The sequence below is a fragment of the Strix uralensis genome, chromosome 15 (genome assembly GCF_047716275.1).
Source record: "Strix uralensis isolate ZFMK-TIS-50842 chromosome 15, bStrUra1, whole genome shotgun sequence".
Taxonomy (NCBI): Eukaryota; Metazoa; Chordata; class Aves; order Strigiformes; family Strigidae; genus Strix; species Strix uralensis.
In genome coordinates this window covers 12,959,416-12,980,193 of record NC_133986.1, presented here as the reverse complement: position 1 = coordinate 12,980,193, position 20,778 = coordinate 12,959,416, and the positions used below count along the sequence as shown (strand labels likewise).

General features: G+C 66.3%; 2 protein-coding genes across 2 annotated transcripts; one reads left to right on the top strand and one right to left on the bottom strand.

The window, feature by feature from the left end:
- Positions 1-5,259: 5,259 nt before the first annotated feature.
- PKP3 (plakophilin 3) lies at positions 5,260-12,266 on the top strand. The gene is made up of 13 exons (XM_074884659.1): positions 5,260-5,491; positions 6,454-6,530; positions 6,722-7,452; positions 7,849-7,972; positions 8,126-8,330; positions 8,572-8,746; positions 9,021-9,138; positions 9,401-9,568; positions 9,926-10,111; positions 10,350-10,503; positions 10,905-11,097; positions 11,532-11,619; positions 11,963-12,266. Exons 1-13 carry the CDS (start codon positions 5,260-5,262, stop codon positions 11,996-11,998), a joined length of 2,487 nt encoding a protein of 828 aa, XP_074740760.1. The 3' UTR covers positions 11,999-12,266.
- A 1,103-nt stretch (positions 12,267-13,369) lies between these two features.
- SIGIRR (single Ig and TIR domain containing) lies at positions 13,370-19,103 on the bottom strand. The gene is made up of 10 exons (XM_074884630.1): positions 18,502-19,103; positions 16,531-16,667; positions 16,041-16,227; positions 15,818-15,948; positions 15,465-15,605; positions 15,209-15,352; positions 15,029-15,131; positions 14,799-14,949; positions 14,077-14,257; positions 13,370-13,927 (listed from the first exon to the last, which is right to left on the bottom strand). Exons 2-10 carry the CDS (start codon positions 16,535-16,537, stop codon positions 13,743-13,745), a joined length of 1,230 nt encoding a protein of 409 aa, XP_074740731.1. The 5' UTR covers positions 16,538-16,667; positions 18,502-19,103; the 3' UTR covers positions 13,370-13,742.
- Positions 19,104-20,778: the final 1,675 nt, after the last annotated feature.

The window sequence follows — 20,778 nt, the reverse complement described above, 5'->3', positions numbered from 1 at the left end:
GTGACTGTGTGTGGAAGTGTCGGGCTGAGCCTGGCTGGTGCTGCGGGGGAAGGTCAGACACCCCCAGGCAGGAGGGGGAGGAGGGCACGGGGCAGGGATCCGCTGTCTTCAGCGGGCAGCAGCGGCCTTGCAACGGGCCCCTTTGCTGTTTTGTGCAGTGAGGAGGAGGAGGAGGAGGAGGCAGCAGCCGTGTTTTTGGTGCATGCCCTGGCTTGCAGGGAGGGTGCTGAGCCTCCGCCTTGTGCCTGGGCTCCGGCTGCTGCGTGGGGGGCTCACCCCAGTGCCCCCGGGGCTGGTGAGCCGTGGGGAGACCCACGAGCAGCTGCGCTGGCTCCCGTGCGCCCTCGCACGCTGGCTGGCGGGGCGGCCGTGGCTGCCCAGGCTCTTTGCCCGCCGTCACCCCGTGGACGTGCCCAGCCGCACGCGGCACCTCCCGGGCTCCGGCAAACCCGCTTGGCCTCGGGCCCGGCTGCTGCCAGCTCCTTCTGCTCCTCAGCCGGGTCACCCTGGCCCTGCAAATCCCCCGGGCCGTGACCACCGTGAGGTTCAACAACTGTAAGCACCCCTGGGAGAGCTGAAACAGCCCCGGAGTCTCCCCCCCCACCAAGTTTTTTTATCCCTCATCCAAATCCCCCGGGCTCTGTCTGAGCCTCTGCTGAGTTTTGGGGTGAGGACTGGGGTGGTGGGCTCAGCAACCTGCTTGCCATCGGAAAACAGCCCCCAGCTGGGGTTCTGGGGGCTTTTTATCCCCAATTTGGTACTTCTGGCCCCAGGATTTGCCGGGAGGGGACGGTCGCGGCAGGGAGCGGGTTTTTCTCTCCGTGCTGGCCCTCGCGGGCTCCTCTCCTTGCCCCGCTGCCGGCTTTTCCCAGCGCTTTGGAAGCGCTTTGTTGTGGGCGAGGGCTCTGCCCGCTGCGCCCGAAGTTGGCCCCTGGGCTGAGGAGTCCTGGGCAGGGCGGGTGGCCCCGTGGCCCCCGGGCCAGCAGTGGGAGCCCCAAAGCCGCTTTTCCTTAGGCACAACCTTTCCAGCCTCTTCCCAGCCAGGAGAGCTCCCACAGGCACCGGCATCGAAGCGGGAGCCGCTGAATCCAGCCCTGCTGCTGATGCTGGAAGGGACCGGTGCCACCAGTGCCATCCCCACTGGGGACACTGGTCCAGCCCTGCTGGGGACAATTTGGAGCCAGGCAATGGTGCCTGCTCGGGGTAGGGCCAGCAGCAAAACGCTGGAGGGTTTTGTTTCTGTGGCTGTGCTGCGCTGAGGTCACAGGGAGCCGCTCCTGGGCCAGGCGTCGGAGCCCCAAGTGACAGCGGGGTGCAGGCAGGTCCCCAATCCTGGAGGAGCAGCCCCAGTGCTGGGGTGAGGTACTGGCCAGGCAGTTTGTCCTGCCCCGAGGGGCTGCTGCCAAGGTGCTGGGGCTTGTTTGGGGCAGTGGGGGCCCGGCCGTGGGGCCAAGGGAGGGGTCGGCAGAGGGGGAGCGCGGGAGCCTCACTGACACCTCTGGGCTGAGAACAGGCCAAGTGTGACAGTGGTGGCCAGGTGGAGGGTCCTGGACCATCTCCGGCCCTATGCCGGGTTTTGCTGGGGGGGGGGTCACCTCTTGGCAGCCCCCAGCAAGCGCTGGGTGCGGTGTGGAGCCCGGACTGCTGTGCCGGTGGAAGCGATGGCCCCCAAACTGGTTTGGCCCGTTTCAAACGCTCCCTCTCCTTATCTGGCTTCAAAGGGCTCCTTCTCCATCCCACGCACACAAACACGCTCCCTGGGAGCCCCCGGGGGAGACCCCTGCGCCCCAAAAACCGTGCCCCCCCCCCCCCCCCCCCCAGGCTCTGCCTCCCCTCCATCTTCTCCTTTCAGCATCCCCCAACCCTCTGTGTCGCATTCCCAGCTGCTCTGTGCTGGGGGGGCTCGAGGGGATGTGTCGGGTCACGGTCGTGGTGGTGGTGGGGACTGATGGTGACTTTTTGGACCATCATGACAGCAGCGGAGATGCGGCGCCGCTGCCTGTGATGGGGCAGCCGGGCCCCCCAGGCCCCCCGGCTGTATTGAGGCTTTTTGGGGAGCTGCCACGAGCCCCAAGAAGCTCAAACTTGGCCGCGAGGCGAGCGTGGGGTTTGGAGCGCACATGCAAAAACAACGGCGAAGAGACTGGTTGGGTCAGGTCCCGGGGCGGGCCCGCGCTGCAGCCCCACGCCCGCCGCAGACGGCAGCGCCCACCCCGTGCCGGGGCGCCCGGCACCCGCGTAGCACCCAGGGGTGCACCCGCCTGCCCGGGAGGATGCTGCAGGGCAACGGCCCTCTGGGGCCACCCAACAAGGTACGTGCCAGCCCATCCCGCACCCCTCGGCGTGGCCATCCCTGACGCGGGTCCCTGGGGGAAGCCGGTGGCACCCGTCCTGCTGCCAGTCCTCGTGTGCCAGGCGGCAGGGACAGGGTGGGTGCTGCCTGCTCCCGGCCAGCTTCGGCCTTTGTCCCTCCTCTCCCCATGCCTCAGTTTCCCCAGCGTGGCTGCTCCTGGCACACGTGCGCTGTGGCCGGGCTGCGCGGTGCCGTCTTGGCCACTCCCTGCTTGAGACGCCGATGGCAGCGCCAGCCGCGGGCTCCCCTGGGGACCTGGTTTTGGGGACAGGCACCTGGTGGGGGGGGGAGCACAGCGTGCACCCAGGAGCGGGGCGTCTCCCTAGGGACGTGGCTCCGTCACCCCACGGAGGATGGGATGTGGGTGCCTCCGGGCTGGGGGGTCAGTGACACCTTTAGGGACTCCCAGACTGAGTTTATTTAACCTGACCATGGCTGGATCCCCTCGGGAATCCCCCAATTTTTTTCCAAATATATTTTTTTTGGTGCCAATTTGCTGCTTTTTAAGCATCCCAGTGCATCCCCACTCCCATCCAGCACTTTCCCCTATTAACGAGCCGCTTTATGAGGTCAGCGCTGCTGCTTTTGGCTTCAAACCTGCCTCAACACCCCCCCCCCCCCAACCCCTCTGAGACCCCCCAGTTTCCATCTTGAAGCCGCAGGGCGGTGTCACGGCAGGGGCTGGGGGAAGGGGGCTACCAGTGGGCTCGGGGCCATCCCTGGAGCCCCATTGTCCCCTGGGGACCAAGGGGCTTCCAGGGCTGTCCCCAAGCCCCAGGTACCTGGCACGGGGACGGTGGGCAGGCAGCAGCTTGCGTGGGGAGTGAACCGCCCTCCCCGCCTGTTCCCGGGGGGGAACCCGTGATTCATCTGGGCTTGGAGGGTTGGGAGCGCCCCGCTGAGCTCTGCCAAACTCGGTGCACCCGCTGACGCTCCCCGCGTGGGTGGTGCCGAGGTGGGAGAAGAGCAGGGGGGCCCTTGGGGTTATCCCTGGGTGCTGTACCCTGAAAGGGTCCGGTGTGACACCCCTAAGTAAAGTGGGGGCCTCCGCTAAACCTGTGAAGTCCCTGGACACCCCCAGAGCTTGGGGGGGTCCCCCCTTGCACTAGTCCATGGTGTCACCGGGGTTTGCAGCCCGCTGGGGTCTGGGGACGCCACCCAAGTGGGGACTGTCACCCCAAAACACCTGCTGCGGCTCTTGCCACCGCACCCCGGCATCAGCTGCTGCTCCTGCTGACGGCGGCACATTCCTGGGGGGCAGCCGCCCTTTTCCCCCTCCCAGCAAAGCGCAAAAGCCGTCCCAGCGTTGTCATCGCCGGGTGTCGTCAGCCCTGGCCGGCAAAGCCCATGCCGCTTCTGCTGGGCGGGTGCGGAGCGGTGACGCCAAGCGCTGAGCCCCGGCTCGCTGCCGGGCCGCGGCCGCGTTGCCACGCTCGCCTTCAAACGGCCAAAGCTTCTCCGGCCGCTGCTCCGTGCCGGAGCCGCCGGGCAAACGCCCCGCGCCCATGAGCAGGGGCAGAGCCTCAGCGCCTGGGCGTGGCTGAGAACAGGCACAACTCTGTTCAGGAGTGAGCAGCTCTGTTAGCGAGTCAGGGGCTGAGGGAGGGCAGCGTAAAACAACACCGTGGGGATTTCGGGAGCTGTTCCTGAGCGCACCAGGCTGGGGGGGGGGGGGCGGGATGTGGTGTCCCCCACCCCGGCCATGCTGGGGTCGGCTGGGGCAGCTCGGAGGGTGGGGTGAGCCTAATTAGTACCTGTGTGATGGCAGCGGCTGAGTCACCCTGCATTCATCACCGCTGGGCCTGCCGGAGTTGAGCCACCCCTTTTTTTTTTTTTTTTTTATTATTGTTGTTTTTTAATTCCCTGGCTGATTTGAAAAGCAAAGCAGGGACGGCCAGGCCAGTAATTACTGCCAATTAGCCCCTGCTCTGGCCCTTGGGCGGGCTGGCCCCCCGTGCCGGAGGGGTTTGCTAGCTGCAGTGGTGGGCAGCCCCGGGGGCTGGGGTCAGTGTTGGGGCTGCCGGGGGGGCTGGGCTTCTCCTAGAAGGTGGCCCAGGGGTCTGGGGTCTCTGGGAAGGCTGCCTGGGGCTTGCTGGTGGGGCCATGGGGGGGCCCGGACCTGCCTGGGGAGCTTGCCCGGGGGTCTGGGGCTTGTCAGAGGGACAATGTGGGGCTCTGGGGCTCTCCAGAGAGGTTGCCCAGGGGTCCAGGGCTCTCCTGGGAGGCCATGGGGGGGTCTGCGGCACTCCAGGGACGGTGCCTGTGGGTTCTTGAGCTTGTTGGAGAGACAATGTGGGTGCCCGGGGCTCTCCAGGGAGGTTGGAGAAATGAAAGGAGAATGTGGGGGTCTAGGGCTCTCTAGGGAGCTTGCCTGGGGGTCCGGGGCTCTCCAGAGAGGTTGGAGAAGTGGAAGGAGAATGTGGGGGTCCGGGGCTCTCCAGGGAGGTTGCCCAGGGGTCTTGATCTCGTTGGAAGGACAACGTGGGGGTCCGGGGCTTGCTCTAGGGACAATATGGGGGTCTGGGTGTTGCTGGTGGGGCCATGGGGGGGTCCGGGGCTCTCCAAAGTGGCCGTGGGTAGGTCTGGGTGTTACTGGTGGGGCTGCCCAGGGGCCTGGGGGTCCAGGGGGAGGCTGCCCGAGGGTGGGGGGGGTCTGTCTCTCCCCCACGTACGACCTCTCGCGCCCTCGTCCCTGCGAGGTCACCCTGGGGCGGTGACGGTGGCGGCGAAGGGAGGCGGGGGGCCCAGCGCGGCCCCGTCCTTCCCGCCGAGGCGTGGCGGCGGCGGGGCGGGCCCGGTGCCTCCCCAGGGCTCAGGGAAGCGGCGGCCGCGCTCACCTGCGCAGGGCGGCCTGGCTCGCCTTGGCCTCCGCCTCGCCTCGGCCTCCCCCTCGCCTCGCCGCCGCCATGCAGGAGACTAACACCTTCCTGCTGTCGGCCCTGCAGCCCGAGGCCGGCGTCTGCTCGCTGGCCTTGCCCTCTGACCGGCAGCTGGACGGCCGCAGCCGGGAGACGGCCGAGGCCCAGCGCAGCGCCCGCGTCCAGGAGCAGGTCCGCATCCGCATGATGCTGAGGGGGCAGGCGCCCGCCCGCCACGACGCCCCCGACCACGCCGACGGCAGCAGAGGTGGGAGAAAACGCCCCCCTCGGGCATCCCCCCCCAGACCGCACCATTCCCAGGGTGCAGGCATTGGAGCGGGAGGCGGGAGACCCTTGGCTGGCACCGCGCTTCGGCTCATGCCCTGGCTCAGGGGGTGGCCCCCCCCAGCCCAACCGAACCCCCTGGCACCGGGGATGGGGACGGCATGGCCCCAGCGAGGGCTCATTTCACCCCACTCAGGGGTCGTGCCTCAGTTTCCCCACCTGCCCCTTGGGGGGGTTTACGCTGCGGGGGGTCCCTATTTTGGGCTGGGGAGGGAGGTTTTTCCCATCCCCCGTCCCCCCCCAGCCTTTGAGCAGCGCCGCTGGCCGGGCTCCAAGCTCCTCCATTTAACGTCTGCGCTCGCGGCCTCCGCCCTGCCGCTTCACCCGGCTCCGGCGCGGGGTCCCGCCGAGCCCCCCCATAATCCAAGGTGCTGGGGGACCTGGGCAGTGGGGGGAGACCCCCCCTCAGCACCCCGAGGGCTGCCCCGGGCGTGGGCGTGAGTCACGCTCCTGTCACCGCCGGGGCTGGCAGCGTCCCCCTCCCCGTCGCTGCCGGCGGCCCTGGGCGGTGGCAGGGCGGGAGGGAAGCGCGGGGTGCGGCGCGGGGTCCCTGGGGTGATGGAGCCGCGACGGGCTTTGGTTGGGTGGGGGGATGCCTGGCCCTGCCGATCCAGCTCCAGCCAAGGGGACTGGGCTGAGCTGCTGCGTCCCCGCCAAGGTGGCGACTAGTCCCCTCGCCGTTGGGGTGCGATGGAAGGTGGGAGGCCGCCGCTCGGCACTGCTGCCACCTCTCCTGCTCCCTGCTGCCAGCAGGCAGGCAAAGACAGCGTCCTCCCCCTCCCTCGTCCCCCTCGGTCCTGGGGGCTCCTCGAGCAGGTCCCCCCGGGATGAGTCGGTCCCCAAGGCCACTCCTTTGCCCCGCATCGCACGTGCCAACCCCCTGTCTCCATCCCGCAGGTGGTCAGTACGGCACAACCCTGCGCTCCTCCTTCAGCTCCCGCTCCCAGAGCAATGGCTTGGACCCCAAAGCCTCGGTATGTACCGGGGGGGTTCAGCCCCCGCCCTGCGCCAGCGCGCATTGCTGGGGATCTGGTGGACACCTGGTTGCCGGCTGTAGCTTTGGTTGTGCCAAGGGAGGCTCTCGGCTCCATCCTTCCCACTCCCTGGGGTGGGGATGGAGGGATGGGCTCATGGGCAACCCCTAACCCCCCCTGCCCCCCCGCAGCTGTATCAGCCGCTGGCCAAGAAGGATTTTGGCACCCTGAAGGGCAGCAGCTGGTCCTCGCGCTCGGCGGTCGACCTCACCCCGCACAAGCGGATGGCAACCATCAGCAACGGGGGCCTGGCAAAGGGCCGGGGCTATGGCGCCAGCTATGCCCTGTCGCAGACCACCACCACCACCTCGCCACGGCCCAGCTCCTTCCACGAGCGCAACTACCGGTCCCGGCAGAACTTCGACACCCTCTCGCTGCGCTCTCTGCGGCTGGCCGACGGGCCGCTCCAGCCCCCCACCATGGCGGACGACCGCTACAGTGTCATCTCGGAGCAGCTGGAGCCCGTGGGTCACCGTTCCCTCTACAAAAGCCAAGGCAACGGTGGCTTTACCCGCTCTTACACCTTTGAGAGGCAGATGAGCGCCGGCTCCACTGCCAAGCCCGCATCCGACTGGCTGGAGGGCGGTGAGGTGACCCAGAGCCGCACCATCCGGGCGCCTGCCATGCGCACGCTCCAGCGCTTCCAGAGCAACAACCGGTCGCGGCTGAGCACCGGCTCCTTCGGCAGCATCCAGGCGGCCCCGCCGGCGGGTCTCGCAAGCTCGTACATGGGGATGGTGGAGCACAGCTCCCGCGCGCCCTCGGTGCGCAGCCTGGCCGAGTCCAGCCACCACCTCCAGGACCAGCGTGCCGCAGAGATGTACAATGGGCACAGCACGCTGCTCGGCCACCCGTCGGGCGGGTGAGTGCTGACGGCGCCGGCTCAGCCCTCGTTCCCACCTCAGTTGCTTGGCTGGATGAGGGCAAACCCTCTGTCTCTCCAGCCTGGCGCTGCACCGCTGCGAGGGCTGTGGGAGGAGGGGGGAGATGGTGGCATGGTTTGGCCCCATGGGGATGGACCGTGGCATGGGTCGGCCTCCTGGTGTGTCCTGCGTGGGGCCTGAGATCCTCTTGTGGGAACATCCTGAGACACGAGGGTAGAAAGTGCCCGTTTGGCTGGGTCTGGGGTCCCTGGCCCCAGGTGCATAGTGGGGAGGGGGCGGGTTGCCACGTCCCCTCCGAGATGCGGGGTGCAGGGGTGGAGGACCACTGTAGGATGCTCTGCTGGGGCTCTTCCTCACCTACCTGCGGCTTCCAGGTTCGACGACATCGACCTGCCCTCGGCGGTGAAATACCTGATAGCCAGCGACCCCAACCTGCAGGTCCTGGGCGCTGCCTACCTCCAGCACAAATGCTACAGCGACAGCAACGCCAAGAAGCAGGTGAGCTCCCAGGAGCTGAGGGAGAAGGGGCTGTCCCCGGCCCCTCTGTGGGGTGGGGCACCCTGGCGAGGGTGGAGGGGCCGGAGGGAGCCCACTCCCGGATGAACGGGAGTGCGGCCGGGCGTCCCAACGCGCCGGGCTCTCCCCTCCCAGGCCCGCAGCCTCCAGGCCATGCCCAAGCTGGTGAAGCTGTTCAACAGCCCCAACCAGGAGGTGCAGCGCCATGCCACGGGAGCCATGCGCAACCTCATCTACGACAATGCTGAGAACAAGCTGGCGCTGGTGGAGGAGAACGGCATATACGAGCTGATGCGGACGCTGCGGGAGCCCGACGACGAGCTCCGCAAGAACGTCACAGGTTGGGGACGAGGGCAGGGGCGGGTGGGGGTCCTCCTCCCTTGGGGGTGGCACGTGGTGCCCCCAGCCAGGAGTAAAGCTGGGCTGACACTTCATGGGGAGGGCCTCTTTGTGTCACTGTCACCTGTCCCACCCCACGGCCGCTCCTGGCTGCAGGTGGTTGGTGTGAGCCCGTGGGGCGCTGAGTCGGGGGGGACGCACTCTCCAGCCCTACCTGGGACTGAGGGTCCCTCTCTGTGCAGGGATCCTGTGGAATCTCTCCTCCAGTGACAACCTGAAGGATCGCCTGGCCCGGGACACGCTGGAGCAGCTCACGGACCTGGTCCTGGTCCCCCTCTCCGGGCTGGGGGGCTCAGGTGTCATCCAGCAGAACCCCTCAGAGGCGGAGATCTTCTACAACTCCACAGGCTTCCTCAGGTACCTGCTCTGGGCTGGATCCGCTCCTCCTGCTGCGGGTTAACTTTTGGGTGGGGGAAGAGACCCCGTCTGCGCTGTCTGCTCAAGGAACGAGGGCTCCAGGGCTGGTTTCTGGGGTCCCTGTTCCTTGCAGGGCTCGCGTGTCAAGGCAAAGCTGGGTCAGCCCCATGGGAGAGGTATTTGCCGCCCTCCCCACGGTGGTGCCCAGCGGCAGGAGGGGGGTAGCTGTGGGGAAGCCCCTTCTCGCTGTGACAGACCCACATTCCCCGTGCAGGAATCTCAGCTCTGCCAGCCAGCAGACCCGGCAGAAGATGCGCGAGTGCCATGGGCTGGTGGACTCCATGATCCACTATGTGAACAGCTCCCTGGAAGTGGGCAAGTCAGAGGACAAGGTGAGCCCTGGGAGCTGGCAGGTTTGGGTACCCTCTGACGGGGGCCTGCTCCCTCCCGCCTGGCCGTCTTGTGATGGTGGGAAAACCAGTCTGGCTCCCTCTGGGCTCACTGGGTGCAGTGGGGCACCACTGGTGCCATTGGGGTGACTCTGGTCGTGGAGCCCCATGTGATCATGCCCCAGGGGACGTGCCAGCTGGAGACACCCTGGCAGGTGGCACAAGGACTGATCCCCTCGTGTCCTGTCTCCCCCCACCCCCCCAGAGCGTGGAGAATGCCGTTTGCGTCCTGCGCAACCTCTCCTACCGCCTGTACGACGAGATGCCCCCGTCCTCCCTCCAGCGCCTGGAGGGCCACAGGAGGAACAACAGCAGCGTGGTGACGGGGGAGCTGGTGGGCTGCTTCAGCCCCCAGAGCAAGAAAGCACGCGAGGTCAGAGGTGGGGAGGCGGTGGGCACCGCAGCGGCCGCCTCATCAGGGCGGGGTTGGCACGGGGAAGCGGCCGGCGGTGCAGGTGACACTGGGGTGGAGGTGGACGCCAGCCTCGGCTGATGGGTGGGACACATGGGTGAGCTCAGCGGAGGGTGAATCAGGTGTGTGGCGTGAATCAGGGTGCCAAACCCTCACTTTCCCATGCCACGGGGTGCAACGCAGCCAGGGGGGGACCTGCCAGGTCCCTGCCAGCCTGGAGCTGCCCCACGGTTGAGGGAAAAGGGGACACGGGCAGCAAGAGACGCCGCAGTGGGGCCATCCCCTGCGAGTCTGACAGGCCCACCCCCCTCTCTGCAGCACTACCTGAACGCAGACATCGTCACCTTCACGGAGGTCTCCAAGGACCCCAAGGGCATGGAGTGGCTCTGGAACCCGCAGATCGTGGGCATCTACAACCGGCTGCTGCAGCGCTGTGAGCTCAACAAGCACACCACGGAGGCGGCCTCGGGCGCCCTGCAGAACATCACCGCGGGGGACCGCAGGGTGAGGGCACGCGAGGGGAACGGCCGCTGGCCCTTAGGGCTTGCCCCGTCCCACCCGCTTGGTCATCGCCGTGCCCGGGGAGGGGACATGCCACCATTTCCTGGGTGGGGGAGGTGGCCATCGCGCTGCTCACCACCTGGGCACGGGTCACCGCGCTGAGCAGGAGGAGGAGGAAAAGGAGGGTGGGGTGGGAGGTGGCAGCAGCCAGCGGGTCCGCAGCGGGTGTTTGTCTTGGCAGTGGGCGGGCGTGCTGAGCCGGCTGGCGCTGGAGCAGGAGCGCATCCTGAACCCCGTGCTGGACCGCGTCCGCACCGCTGACCACCACCAGCTGCGCTCCCTGACGGGGCTCATCCGCAACCTGTCCCGCCACGCCCGCAACAAGGACGAGATGTGTGAGTGCTGGGCAGGGCCATGACTGTGAGGGTAGCCTGGGGGACACCCTTCACCCTTCCCCTCCTCGGTCCGGCCTCCAGCAGCGTCTCAGCACTTTCCCCATGCGCGTGGCCAGGCCGTCCCCCATAACTGAACCTCCCCACGCTGTGCTCTGCCTCCAACCCCACCGTCTCACTCGGCTTTGTCCTCGTCCCCCAACTCCTCGCGCAGGTGCTGAGGAGTCTCAGCAGAGACTCCACAGAGCAAAGGGCTTGAAGTAGTCCCTGGTGCTGCCCCTCAGGCTCTTGGCTGGACCCTCTGTCCCCTTCTTGGCCCCAGGAGGCTGCAGGCCTCGTCCCTAGGCTGCCGCATGTCCCCTGGGTCTGGCCACCAGCCCTGACACGCTGCCTTTGCCCACCAGCCACCAAGGTGGTCAGTCACTTGATCGAGAAGCTGCCGGGGAGTGTCGGGGACAAGGCGCCGCCCGCCGATGTCATCGTGAACATCATTGCGGTCCTCAACAACCTGGTGGTGGAGAGCCCCATGGCCGCCCGTGACATCGTCTACTTTGACGGTCTCCGGAAGCTTTTCTACATCAAGAAGAGAAGGGACAGGTGGGAGCTGCTCTGCTGTCCCAGCTCAGACCTGGGGTCCAGTCCTGCTCTGCCCTTCCTCCCCTGGCCCGGTGGGGTGGAAGAGGGTCACAACCAGTCTCCCTTCCCCAGACTTGGTGCTGGGAGTCCCCAGACCAGCTCAGAGTGGCCTCATGGCCACCAACCAGCCCCTTGCTACCTCTTCAGACACCCCACCAGGGGGTTGCCCATCACTGCAGCCTCCTCCTTCCCATCTGGGTGTTTTCAGCTCCTCTGCCAGCAGTGTTTGCCACCCTGCCCACTATGGTGGGCTCCAGCTTTTAGTCTTCCTCCTCTTCCCACTGGTGTGAAGTCCTGAGCCCCTTGGGGCCCTCCCGGGGTGGTGTCCTTGAGCCGTGGGCACTGTCCCCTGCCCAGCGGTACCCAAAGCTCATTGCGTCCTGTCTGTGTCCCAGCTCGGACAACGAGAAGTCCTCCAGAGCCGCAGCCAGCCTCCTGGGCAACATGTGGCAGTACACCAAGCTCCACCGGGACTTCAAGACGGTACGTACCACTGCCCAGCACCCGCTCCGGCCGGCGGGACCCTGCGCTGGATCCTATGGGTGGATCCCAAGGGACTCCAGGCTGGGGGTTTCACCCCAGAAAGCCACACCACCCAAACACTTCTGGGCAGAGAACGGGCCCCAACTCCACGTCTCCCCCCTCCTGAAGGGGTGGGAACATCCCCAGAGCGCTGCCACTGTGGTGGCATCTGCGCCAATGGGGTGGGGACGGCCACGGGCCCGGCGTGGGGACAGCCTGGCCGTGCTGGTGCTGGCACGGGGTTGGTGTTGGTGTTCCTGCTGTCCCTGGGCGGGAGAGGTGACAGTGGCCTGTCTCCTGGCAGAAGGGCTACCGGAAGGAGGACTTCCTCGGCCTGTGAGGACACCCCCCGCCTGCCGGACTGCCCAGCCCCGACTCCCCGCCAGGACATTCCTCCGGGGGGGCTGCTCGCCGCCGGACCCCCGCTCCGTAGCATAGTCCCCGCCGTGTCCCTCGCCTCCCCATCCCCCATTCCCGGATGGGGGGACACTTGTCCTCCCTCCCGCCGCAGCCTTAAATGCAGCGACTGCTTTTGGCTCTGCTGCGGGGCCCCGCTGGCACCCCGGTTAGTGGGGGTCTGCCCCGCGGCACCCGGAGGTGCTCAGCCCCTAGGGACCCTTCCTGCTCCTGGGGAGTCAGAGGCAAAGCTCAGCTTGTCTCAGCGGAGGGGCAGGAGCTGGAGGGCTTGGGGGGGGGGGGGGGGGTGTCCTGCAAAGCGATGCTGGTGGGGAGGGGGGCTTCTGGGGGCACCCCATCGCAGCTCCCCCAGTCGCTGCACGCTGGGGGCTGGGAGGGAGCTGGTGTGGGACGTGCCATGGGTTACGCAGGCGCTGCCCTGGCTGGGTGTGGACGGGGCTTCGCAGAGCTCAGGGGCTTTCCCAGATTTTTATGGGGTGGCACCGTGGCTATAGGGAGCTGGGAGGCTGCACCAGCGGCGCGGAGCCGCGTCCCCCCTTTGCCAGGGGTGGGGGTGCTGTGACTGAGGCGGCTCGTGCCCTCGCTGCAAGAAGCCGGGAGTCCTCCGAGCCACCTCGTACGCCCCGTGGGGACTGTCCCCATGCCGCCGCTGTTGCTCCTTGCCGGCTGCTGCGCTCAGGGCTGGGCCTGGCCGGTGCTGTGTAAGCAGGATTGGGGCCGGGCCAGCCAGTGTTTACCGGGTGGCGTCTCCCCGCAGGGTGGGGAGATGCCCTCAGTGCCCGGTGCGGCCGGTCCTGGCCGGGCAGCGGGTCCAAGGCTCTCCCTGGCGAGGTGACGGCCAGGCCGGGGCGTGCGAGTAGGCTGCGGGGTGGCTTTGGTTGGTCTGCTGGCGGGTTTGGGGCTGGGTGGGGAGACCCTGTGCTTGGGGGGGGCATAGCACGCCCCGTTTGGGAAACGAGGTAGAATAGGTACAGGGGTGGGGGGTGGAGGAGGCCGGGCAGGGGGGTCACGGTGTGTTTGTCTCCCCAGCTCTCCGTGTACCAGCTCCCCGAGCCCAGTGTACCCCTGAAATAAAGCCCTTGAATGGTGCCTGCTTGCCCCTGCGCTCGGCTGGCACATGGGGTGGGGAGAGCTCCCCGCGGGACACCGGCGTGGGGCTGAGCTCACCCCACGGTGCCACCCTGCTCGCCGCGGCCGGGCGTTGCTCCTCGTGGGAGGGGACACAGCTCGGTGCTGTCCACCGTGGGGAGATCTGCCGGTGGCACCCGTGTCCCCGCAGAGGGAAGAGACCTGCTGGGTGCAGCAGCATTTTATTGCCACAGGAGAGAAGGTGCCGCGGCCGCTCCCTTTGGGCGTTTCCCAGTCCTGAGTCGCCGGGACTGGGCACAGCGCTTCTTGGAGAGCATCGCCCATCCCAGCACACGAAAAACGTCCCTGTGCCCGCAGCGAAGGAGGGGAGCCCAGCACCCAGGGGTGCCCAGGCACTGCGGGCAGGGGTGTCCCCTGGATCTGGTGCTCCCCGTGCTGCTGGAAGGAGCTGGCTCCTGCCTTTCCCTGGGACCTTGCATTGAGTCCCATCGCAAAGCCCTGGCTCCTCCGGCCGTGACCCGGGTCGGTGCGGCCCTGCAGGGAAGGGGGACGCCGCCTTGGCTGGCCGGCGGCCCCACTCAGATGTCGTCCTCTGTCACCAGGCAGTAGAAGTCAGTGCGGGCGCCGTAGTTACGCGATCCCAGGTCCGAGATGTCGAGCTCTGGCCTCTGGCCCTCCCTCAGCTGCAGCTCTTCTGCCGTGGGAGCACTGGGACCGCCGATGCGGGGAGGCAGGGGGCTTCTGAAAACGCACCCTCGGAGGCCTGGGAGGAGCGGGGAGAGGGGTTTTAGGTGGTGGGGAGGGGGCTAAGCCCAGCCCGCCTGGCACGGGAGGGTGAAGCAGAGCCCAGAGGTGCCCTCCAGTCCACGTCTGCCCCCCCTGCCCCAGGGAGAAGCAGCAGGGGCCAAAGACCTGTTCCAAGGTCCCCGTCGGGGTGGGGGTCTCCACCGCTGTCCAGGTAGCTGCTGTGCAGGATCAGCATGGGGTCCTTGTCCTCCTGCAGCTGGGTCTGCGGGTCCCCCACTGTCCCCTGGAAGGCCACTTTGCGGGGCAGCGCCAGGCACAGCTCCTTCCAGAAGTCGGAGGACGGGGTCTGTGTGGGGCAGGGAGGAGATGGGCCACGTTGGGACAAGCCCAGAGCTGAGCCCGGCCCCGCACGGGGCTGCCGAAGGCTGTGTGAGGCTCGGCTCACCCCTCCCAGCGCTGGAAGCCCAGCCAAGGCGAGGGCTGCGCTCCCGGCGTGGCAGCATGCCCGCTGAGAAACCGGCCCGACCGGCCGCAACGCTCCGGAGGGCTCCAGCTCCTGCCTGGCCCTGAAATGGCCGGAGCAGCCACAGGCCAAAGCTTCACCGTGAGAGCTGAGGCTTCATGCCGGTGCCTCAGCTTGGGGAGGCCCCGGAGTGTCACAGGGCTCCTGACAGTGCAAGTCCGGGGATTGATCACCCAGATCTACAGCTGTTGTGGTTGGGTGTTTTTTTGAAATTGCCTCTAAAAGATAAGCGTCCCAACCTGCTTTTTAGGAGCACTGAAGCACAGGGAGCAGCCCCAGAGCGTTGCGGGGAGGCTGACACAAAGCGTGGCACTGGGGATGGAAAGGAGGGTGCCAGGGGGACAGGGCCCTGCTCGGCTCTCACCATGGAGCTGGCTCGCCACACCAGCAAGGTGACGGCACTGCGGTGCTGCTTCAGCAGGCTGATAGCAGGGTGGGTGATTTCCCGGTACTGGCTCTCAAAGACGATGAAGATGGGTTTCTTGGAAAGTTCCAGCAGCCTCCAGAGCCCTTCCCTGTGAGACAGGCACGTGGCAGTAGGGCGAAGGCCCCGCCAGCCCCTCTCCCGCCAGAGCAGGCAGGCGCCGCTCCTACCTGAAGCTGCTGTTGCACCAGTCTTGCTCCAGGTATGCGACGGAGAGGACCACGATGAGACGCCGGCACCGGCTCACGTTCATGATCAGGTCGGCTGACGGCTCTGCAGGCAAAGGGATTTCAAGCCCCTGGGTGCTGGCACGGCCCCTCTGCCCGACCCCGCGCAGGGCTGGCACCCACCTGAGTTGGGCAGGATGGTTTGCTCATCCAGGAAGAGCTTGTAGCCGTAGCGGTTCTCCAGCTGTGGCTTCACGATGAAGTGGACAAACTTTCGGTCATCAGGGGTGGTGGCGTGGGAGATGTAGGCGTCATACAGCTTCCCGTCTGGGGAGAGCCGTGGAGAAGGGGGTGTGATGCTGGGGAGGGCTCTAGGCCTGGGTGAGCCCCCAGCCTGGGGAGGGGGCCATCACCTCCGTGCCCTTCCCCAGCAGCTCACCGTTGATCTCCAGCTCGCCATAGCGGTTCCGGTACCAGAGGAGGACGCTCAGGCGGCATCGGACATAGAGCCCAGCCAGCAGCACCAGGAGCGCCAGGACCAGGAGGGCTGCCAGCACCGCGGGCATGTGCCCTGCCACCTCTGCAAGGACAGCGGAGACACGGTGAGCGTGGCCGGTGGCCCTGACCCAGGTTTGCTGGGTTTGGTGTAGGCTGGCACCCTGCTGCACTGCCCAGGGAGAGGCGGCGATGCCCCTAAAACCCGCCTCAATGGTCCCTGTGGGGCTGCGGTTCCTGCCCGAGGCAAGCAGCCCCTCCTTGGAGGTGTCCCTCCTGTCCCCAGCGTGTCCCTACCCACTCGCCGCAGGGTAAAGGTGGCTGTGGTGTTGCCGACCCAGCAGGCAAACACCCCAAAGTCGGCGTCGTGTGTGAGGTTGAGCTGCAGGATGCTGGCGAGGAGCTGCTCCGAGGCGTTTTGGGCAAACCTGGGGGGAGACGGGGCCGCCGTGGGTTGGGCCGTGTGGCAACCCACCCCGACAGACAGACAGACAGACAGAGCCCAGGGCAGGCTCCTTACCAGGCAGTGTCCTGGCTGCTCCCACTGCCCAGCCACTGCCCGTCTTTGGTCCAGGCAGGGACAGGCTCACAGCGCTCGGCAGCTGCCCATCGCACGGTGCAGTTCAGCGCTACCCGGCTCCCCAGCGCCAGCTCCAGCGTCTCGTTAGCGGCCGGGACGAGGATTTCGGGGGCAACGCTGCAAAGGTCTGGGGGCACAGCAGGAAGGGGGTTTTGGATGGGAAAGCTGAGCCAGCTCCCAGCTGGGCGGGCAACAGTTGTAGCCATCCTGGCTTCCCCGGAAAAACAAGCTCTGCCATGGGGGTCTGGCAGCCAGCGGCGCTTGCGGCTGTTTTGCAACAGGCCAAGCCGGTTTTCGGGGCTGGGATGGACCCTCGCCTGCCCTATGAGGCAAAGCTGGAGCAGCGAGCCAGACCCCAGGCTGTGCCTGCCGGGGCGGGGGGGGTCCTTCCCACCTGAAAAGGGGTGAAAGTGTTGGTTTTGCAGCCTACCTGCCATAGTGTGCTCAGGCGATGCATGGGGGAGCTGCCGGCATCCCCGACAGGCCACCCGTGCCAGGAGGGCCCCCGTGGCACGGCGTCTTCCGCGGGGCAAAGTCCACTGGCCGCCGCTGCAGGGCGGGCCGGGCCTGGGATAGACCAGAAATGGCTCCATAAGCTCTGGGTGCTCCGGGCCGGGCTGGCGCAGGGAGCACCTTGGCAGCCCCATCGCTCCCTGCAGCGATTCGGGCTGCGGGGCGGTGGGTGCTGCTCTGGGGTAAAGCCAAAGCCAGGTCCTGGCCACGGCTTGGTGGTCACTGCGTCACCTGCCCTCCCCATGCCGACTCACAGCCTGGCTTTCCTGACCGTGAATTTACAGGCAGGAGGTGATTAATGACCAACCAGGGGCTGCAGGATGTTAAAAACACAGCTTTGGCTCAAACCAGAGGCCAGCGAGGGGTAACGAGCCACAGTTGTAGCTCAGCCGTGGGGTGTGCGATACTTCCCCATGAGACCGTGGTGAGGTGCCCCCGTGGCTGCATGGGGGGCGCTCAGCAGGACCCTCCTTGTGCTACCAACACCCTGTCTTGGCTGCAGCGTCGCTTCCAGCCTGGCGTGTGCCCGTTGAAATTGCTCATTAAACAGCGGGGCGGTTTATTTATAGAAACAGGAGCTTCCCATCGCGTGACCTCTCGCGGCATTGAGCGAAGCCAAGCGGGCAGGATGGTGCGCGGGGACCGGGGGCATCGGGGGGGACCGGCCCCGGCGGGCATCGTGGCAATAGCCCCGTGGGAAGAGGGGGCCCGGGGAGGACACCCCGTGCTCCGCTGATAATCGCAGCCACGCAAAGGGGCACCGGGAGCAAACGGCGAAGCAGAGCCCGGCAGCGGGGCCGCGCTGCTCCGACCCCAGACGCCCGCAGAGCCCCCGGTGCGGGCGATGTGTCCGCTGGGGCTGGGGTAGGAATGATGAGGACGTCATGTTGCCGGGGTTTCTGCGAGGCAGTGCGACTGTAAACACACCCAGTGTAACTGTGGGGCCAGGAGGGATTAAAACCCCTCTCAGCTGCCTCTTTGCCCCAGAGCTTCATGGCTCTTGGTCGCAAACTGGTTTTGAGTAAGAGCAGGGCTGCTGACGCCAGGCTCGTCGCTGGAGAACCCGCGTCTCTGCTGCTGTGAACGGGAAGGGGGGGCTGCAGCGCTGCCCCGCTCTGAGCAGGGATGGAGGCACGTTGCTCCCCTTGGGCACAGCAGCCCTGGTGCCAGGCTGGGGTGAGGCTGGGGGTCAAGGTACGCGAGGGACGCTTAAGCGGAACATGCTCTGAGCAGCTGGAAAGCGCTTTACTCCTGACGGATTAACTGGGTTTCTCGGGGACCAGGGACGGAGGTGAACCAGCCCACCCGGTTTTTGCACGGGGAAGGGGATGGGAGACGCTGTACCGGGGTGGAGCGAGGTTTTTCTGTCTGGTGGGGATGCTCTGGCTCCACTTGGCCCTGCCCGGTGGGTCACTCCAGAATGGTTTCACTCTGGTGGTCAGAAATAAGGAAGGCCCAACGAGACAGGACTGGCCAGAGGGCTCGGGAGGCCCCAAAGGAGAGGCGCAGCCAGCCGGGCCCCTTGGCTCTCGGGCACGAAACGGCAGTGGATGCCCAAAGGGTCACCGGGTGTCAGGGCTGGTGACCGCGAGGAGCGCGGGGTAACGGGCAGCAGCATGCTCCCGTTTCCTACGTCTCGGGGTGGGGACACCCGGGTTTGGGGCACAGCAGAGGACCCTGCAGGGCAGGCGATGGTGGGGCTGCGACACCCCCGGCGCAGGGCAGCGGGGTGGGCAGACGCGGCGGCCAGGGAGCTGCAGGGCTGCGTCTAAGCCCGGCCAAAGAGCGGGAGGAGAACGCAGGGCGTGGGGCAAGAGGGAGAAGCCCGGCTGAGCCCGGCTGGGGCGGCATCGCCGCGGGGAGGGAAGCGGAGGGGAGCTGCATTTACCTGCGGAGCTTCCCCCAGCGCCCCGGCCGCAGGCTTCCTGCCCGTCGCCTCCCCTGTGCGCCGCTCCAGCCGACTGGACCTGCCAGATCAGTGCTTGTTTGTTCTCTTTTTTTTTTTTTTAAATAATTTATTTACTTTTCCCCCTCCCCGGTTCAGCCCCTGCCCGTCGCCGGGAGCTCCCGCTGCCCCAATCGCCGGGCGCCAGGCTTGCGGGAGGGGTTGGCCGTCCCTCCCTCCCGCTGCTCCACCTCCGTCTCCACCTGAACCTGCAGGGAAATTAAAAAAAAAAAACTAAATCTGGCTTTAGGGGAGGGGAAAAGAAAAAAAAAAGAGGAAAAAAAGAAGGCAACCCACCCAGCCTGCTGGCCCAGCAGCTCCGGGGAGCTGGGCGCATGCTGGTTGCATGAGGCTCCCGGGGCTGAGGAGGAAACCTCCCGGCTCTCCAGGGCTGGAAGAGCCCACGGAGGTGTCGGGGCAAGACGAAACCCGCACCCAGTGCCCGCCGCCACCGGTAATACCAGCTCCCGGAGCCACGGCGGCAGCCAGGGGCCTGTGCTGGAGTGTGCTGGGGGGTTCAGGAGTCTGCTGGGGGAGAGCCTGCGTTCCAGGGAATGGTTTGCTGAGCACCAGCAAACTCGATTTTCTCGGGCTTCGTGAAGATTTGTTTGTGGAGGGAGGTGGGGGGAGGCCGGACAGCTGGCGGCTGTGCCCGCGGGCGTCTTGGGGTCTCCCGCCCGTTTCCTTCCCCTCTGTGGTTTTAGAGGCCTCTTTGGAAATTGAAGCTGGTACCGCGGGTGGTTCCTCGGTCTGGGCTGGCCGCGGGGAACCGGGCGCAGCCACGGCCGCAAGGTGATCGCTTGGAATAATTAGCGAGGAGGCGATGAGAGGCCCGGCACGCCCCGGGCACGGGCTGTGTTTGTGGCAGCACCGCCTGGCACCGTGACCAGCCTCGGCCGGCGTGAGGGAAGCACCCATCCGACCCACAGCCACCCAGCAGCACAGACAGCGGCCAGCGTGTGCTTTGGGGCCAAAAAGGGAAGAAAAGAGGCTGTTTTCCTCCTGCGAGGTGCCGGCTCAAGCAGGGTTGGAGGCTCGGGGGTGGGGTCAGCGCCCTGGTGCCTTCGCCAGCCTCAGCAGCAGCAGCTTTCACGCCTCCCTGCTGAGGCTGAGGTGGTGGAACGGCCGCTTGGGAGGGTTCCTTCAGCTTTCCACAATCCCTGACTTGGAAAAAAAACCCAATTCTAACCTCCCTTTTGCAAACAAAAAAGAGTAGCCCTCCCCGAAGGAACGGTGCTGTCGGCAGGGGCTGAACACGGCCATGCGCCACTGGGACGGGGCAAGGCATATGGATGACAGGTCTACCCCCTCCTCCTCGCTGCCTTGCCTGGTGTGTTTTCACTTCTAATTATTCATTTATTTTTATTTTTTTTAGCCAAGCCCTCTCCGCCTGTCCCAGGCCACTGCTGGGCTTCACCCCAGGCATGGAAATGGGGGATGCCGGGGCCTCCTACACCCCCTGAGGGAAAAGCTTCTGTCCTGGGGGTGAGGGAGGCAAGTGCTGGCAAAGTGCACTGTGGCTTGTGTACAGCCAATGTTCATCTCGTGGGGCCTGTTGTCCCCGGGTGAAGTGTACGTATGTATTTTTTATATATATACATATATACACACTCCCCCCCACAGGTACAGGTCACAGGTAGGTCTGTGGGACTATTCACAAGGAGAAACACTCCTGACTCCAAATCCTTCTTGGTTATTATGTAAAATATTGGTACTGTTGACCTGTTGCAGGGGGGGAAAAGGGATAGTGGGAGCGGTGCTGGAGGGCTGGTGCTCTGGGAACGGCCCCTTGGTCCTGTGCCCTCTGGTGAGGCAGCTGCCTGCGTGTCCAGGGCAGCAGCTATTTAGGCAGCTCGTTCGGGGAGGGCTTCTCCGTCCTCCACAGACCACGGTCACGTCAGCGCACGGGCCGTGAAAGCCAGCGTAAACCTGTTGGCTTTGTGGGGTGATGAAGGATCCCCAGGAACAAGGCCAGGTCCTGGGAGCAGCAAGGGCAGGAGGTGGTTTGGTAGTGAACTGGGAGCTGATAAGACCTTTCTTGTCCCTCGGGGTCATTCCTGTGGGTAGGTAAGTTAAAAGCGAGAACGAGCGGAGGTGGTTTTGGTGGCAGTGGTGGAAGGACAGAACAAGCTGGAGGGCTGAGAGCACAGCTTGGTTCTGTTCCGTGAGACAGCGGCTTTCCACGCTCTTGGGGGTGAAGTTTTGAGGCTGAGTTTGCAG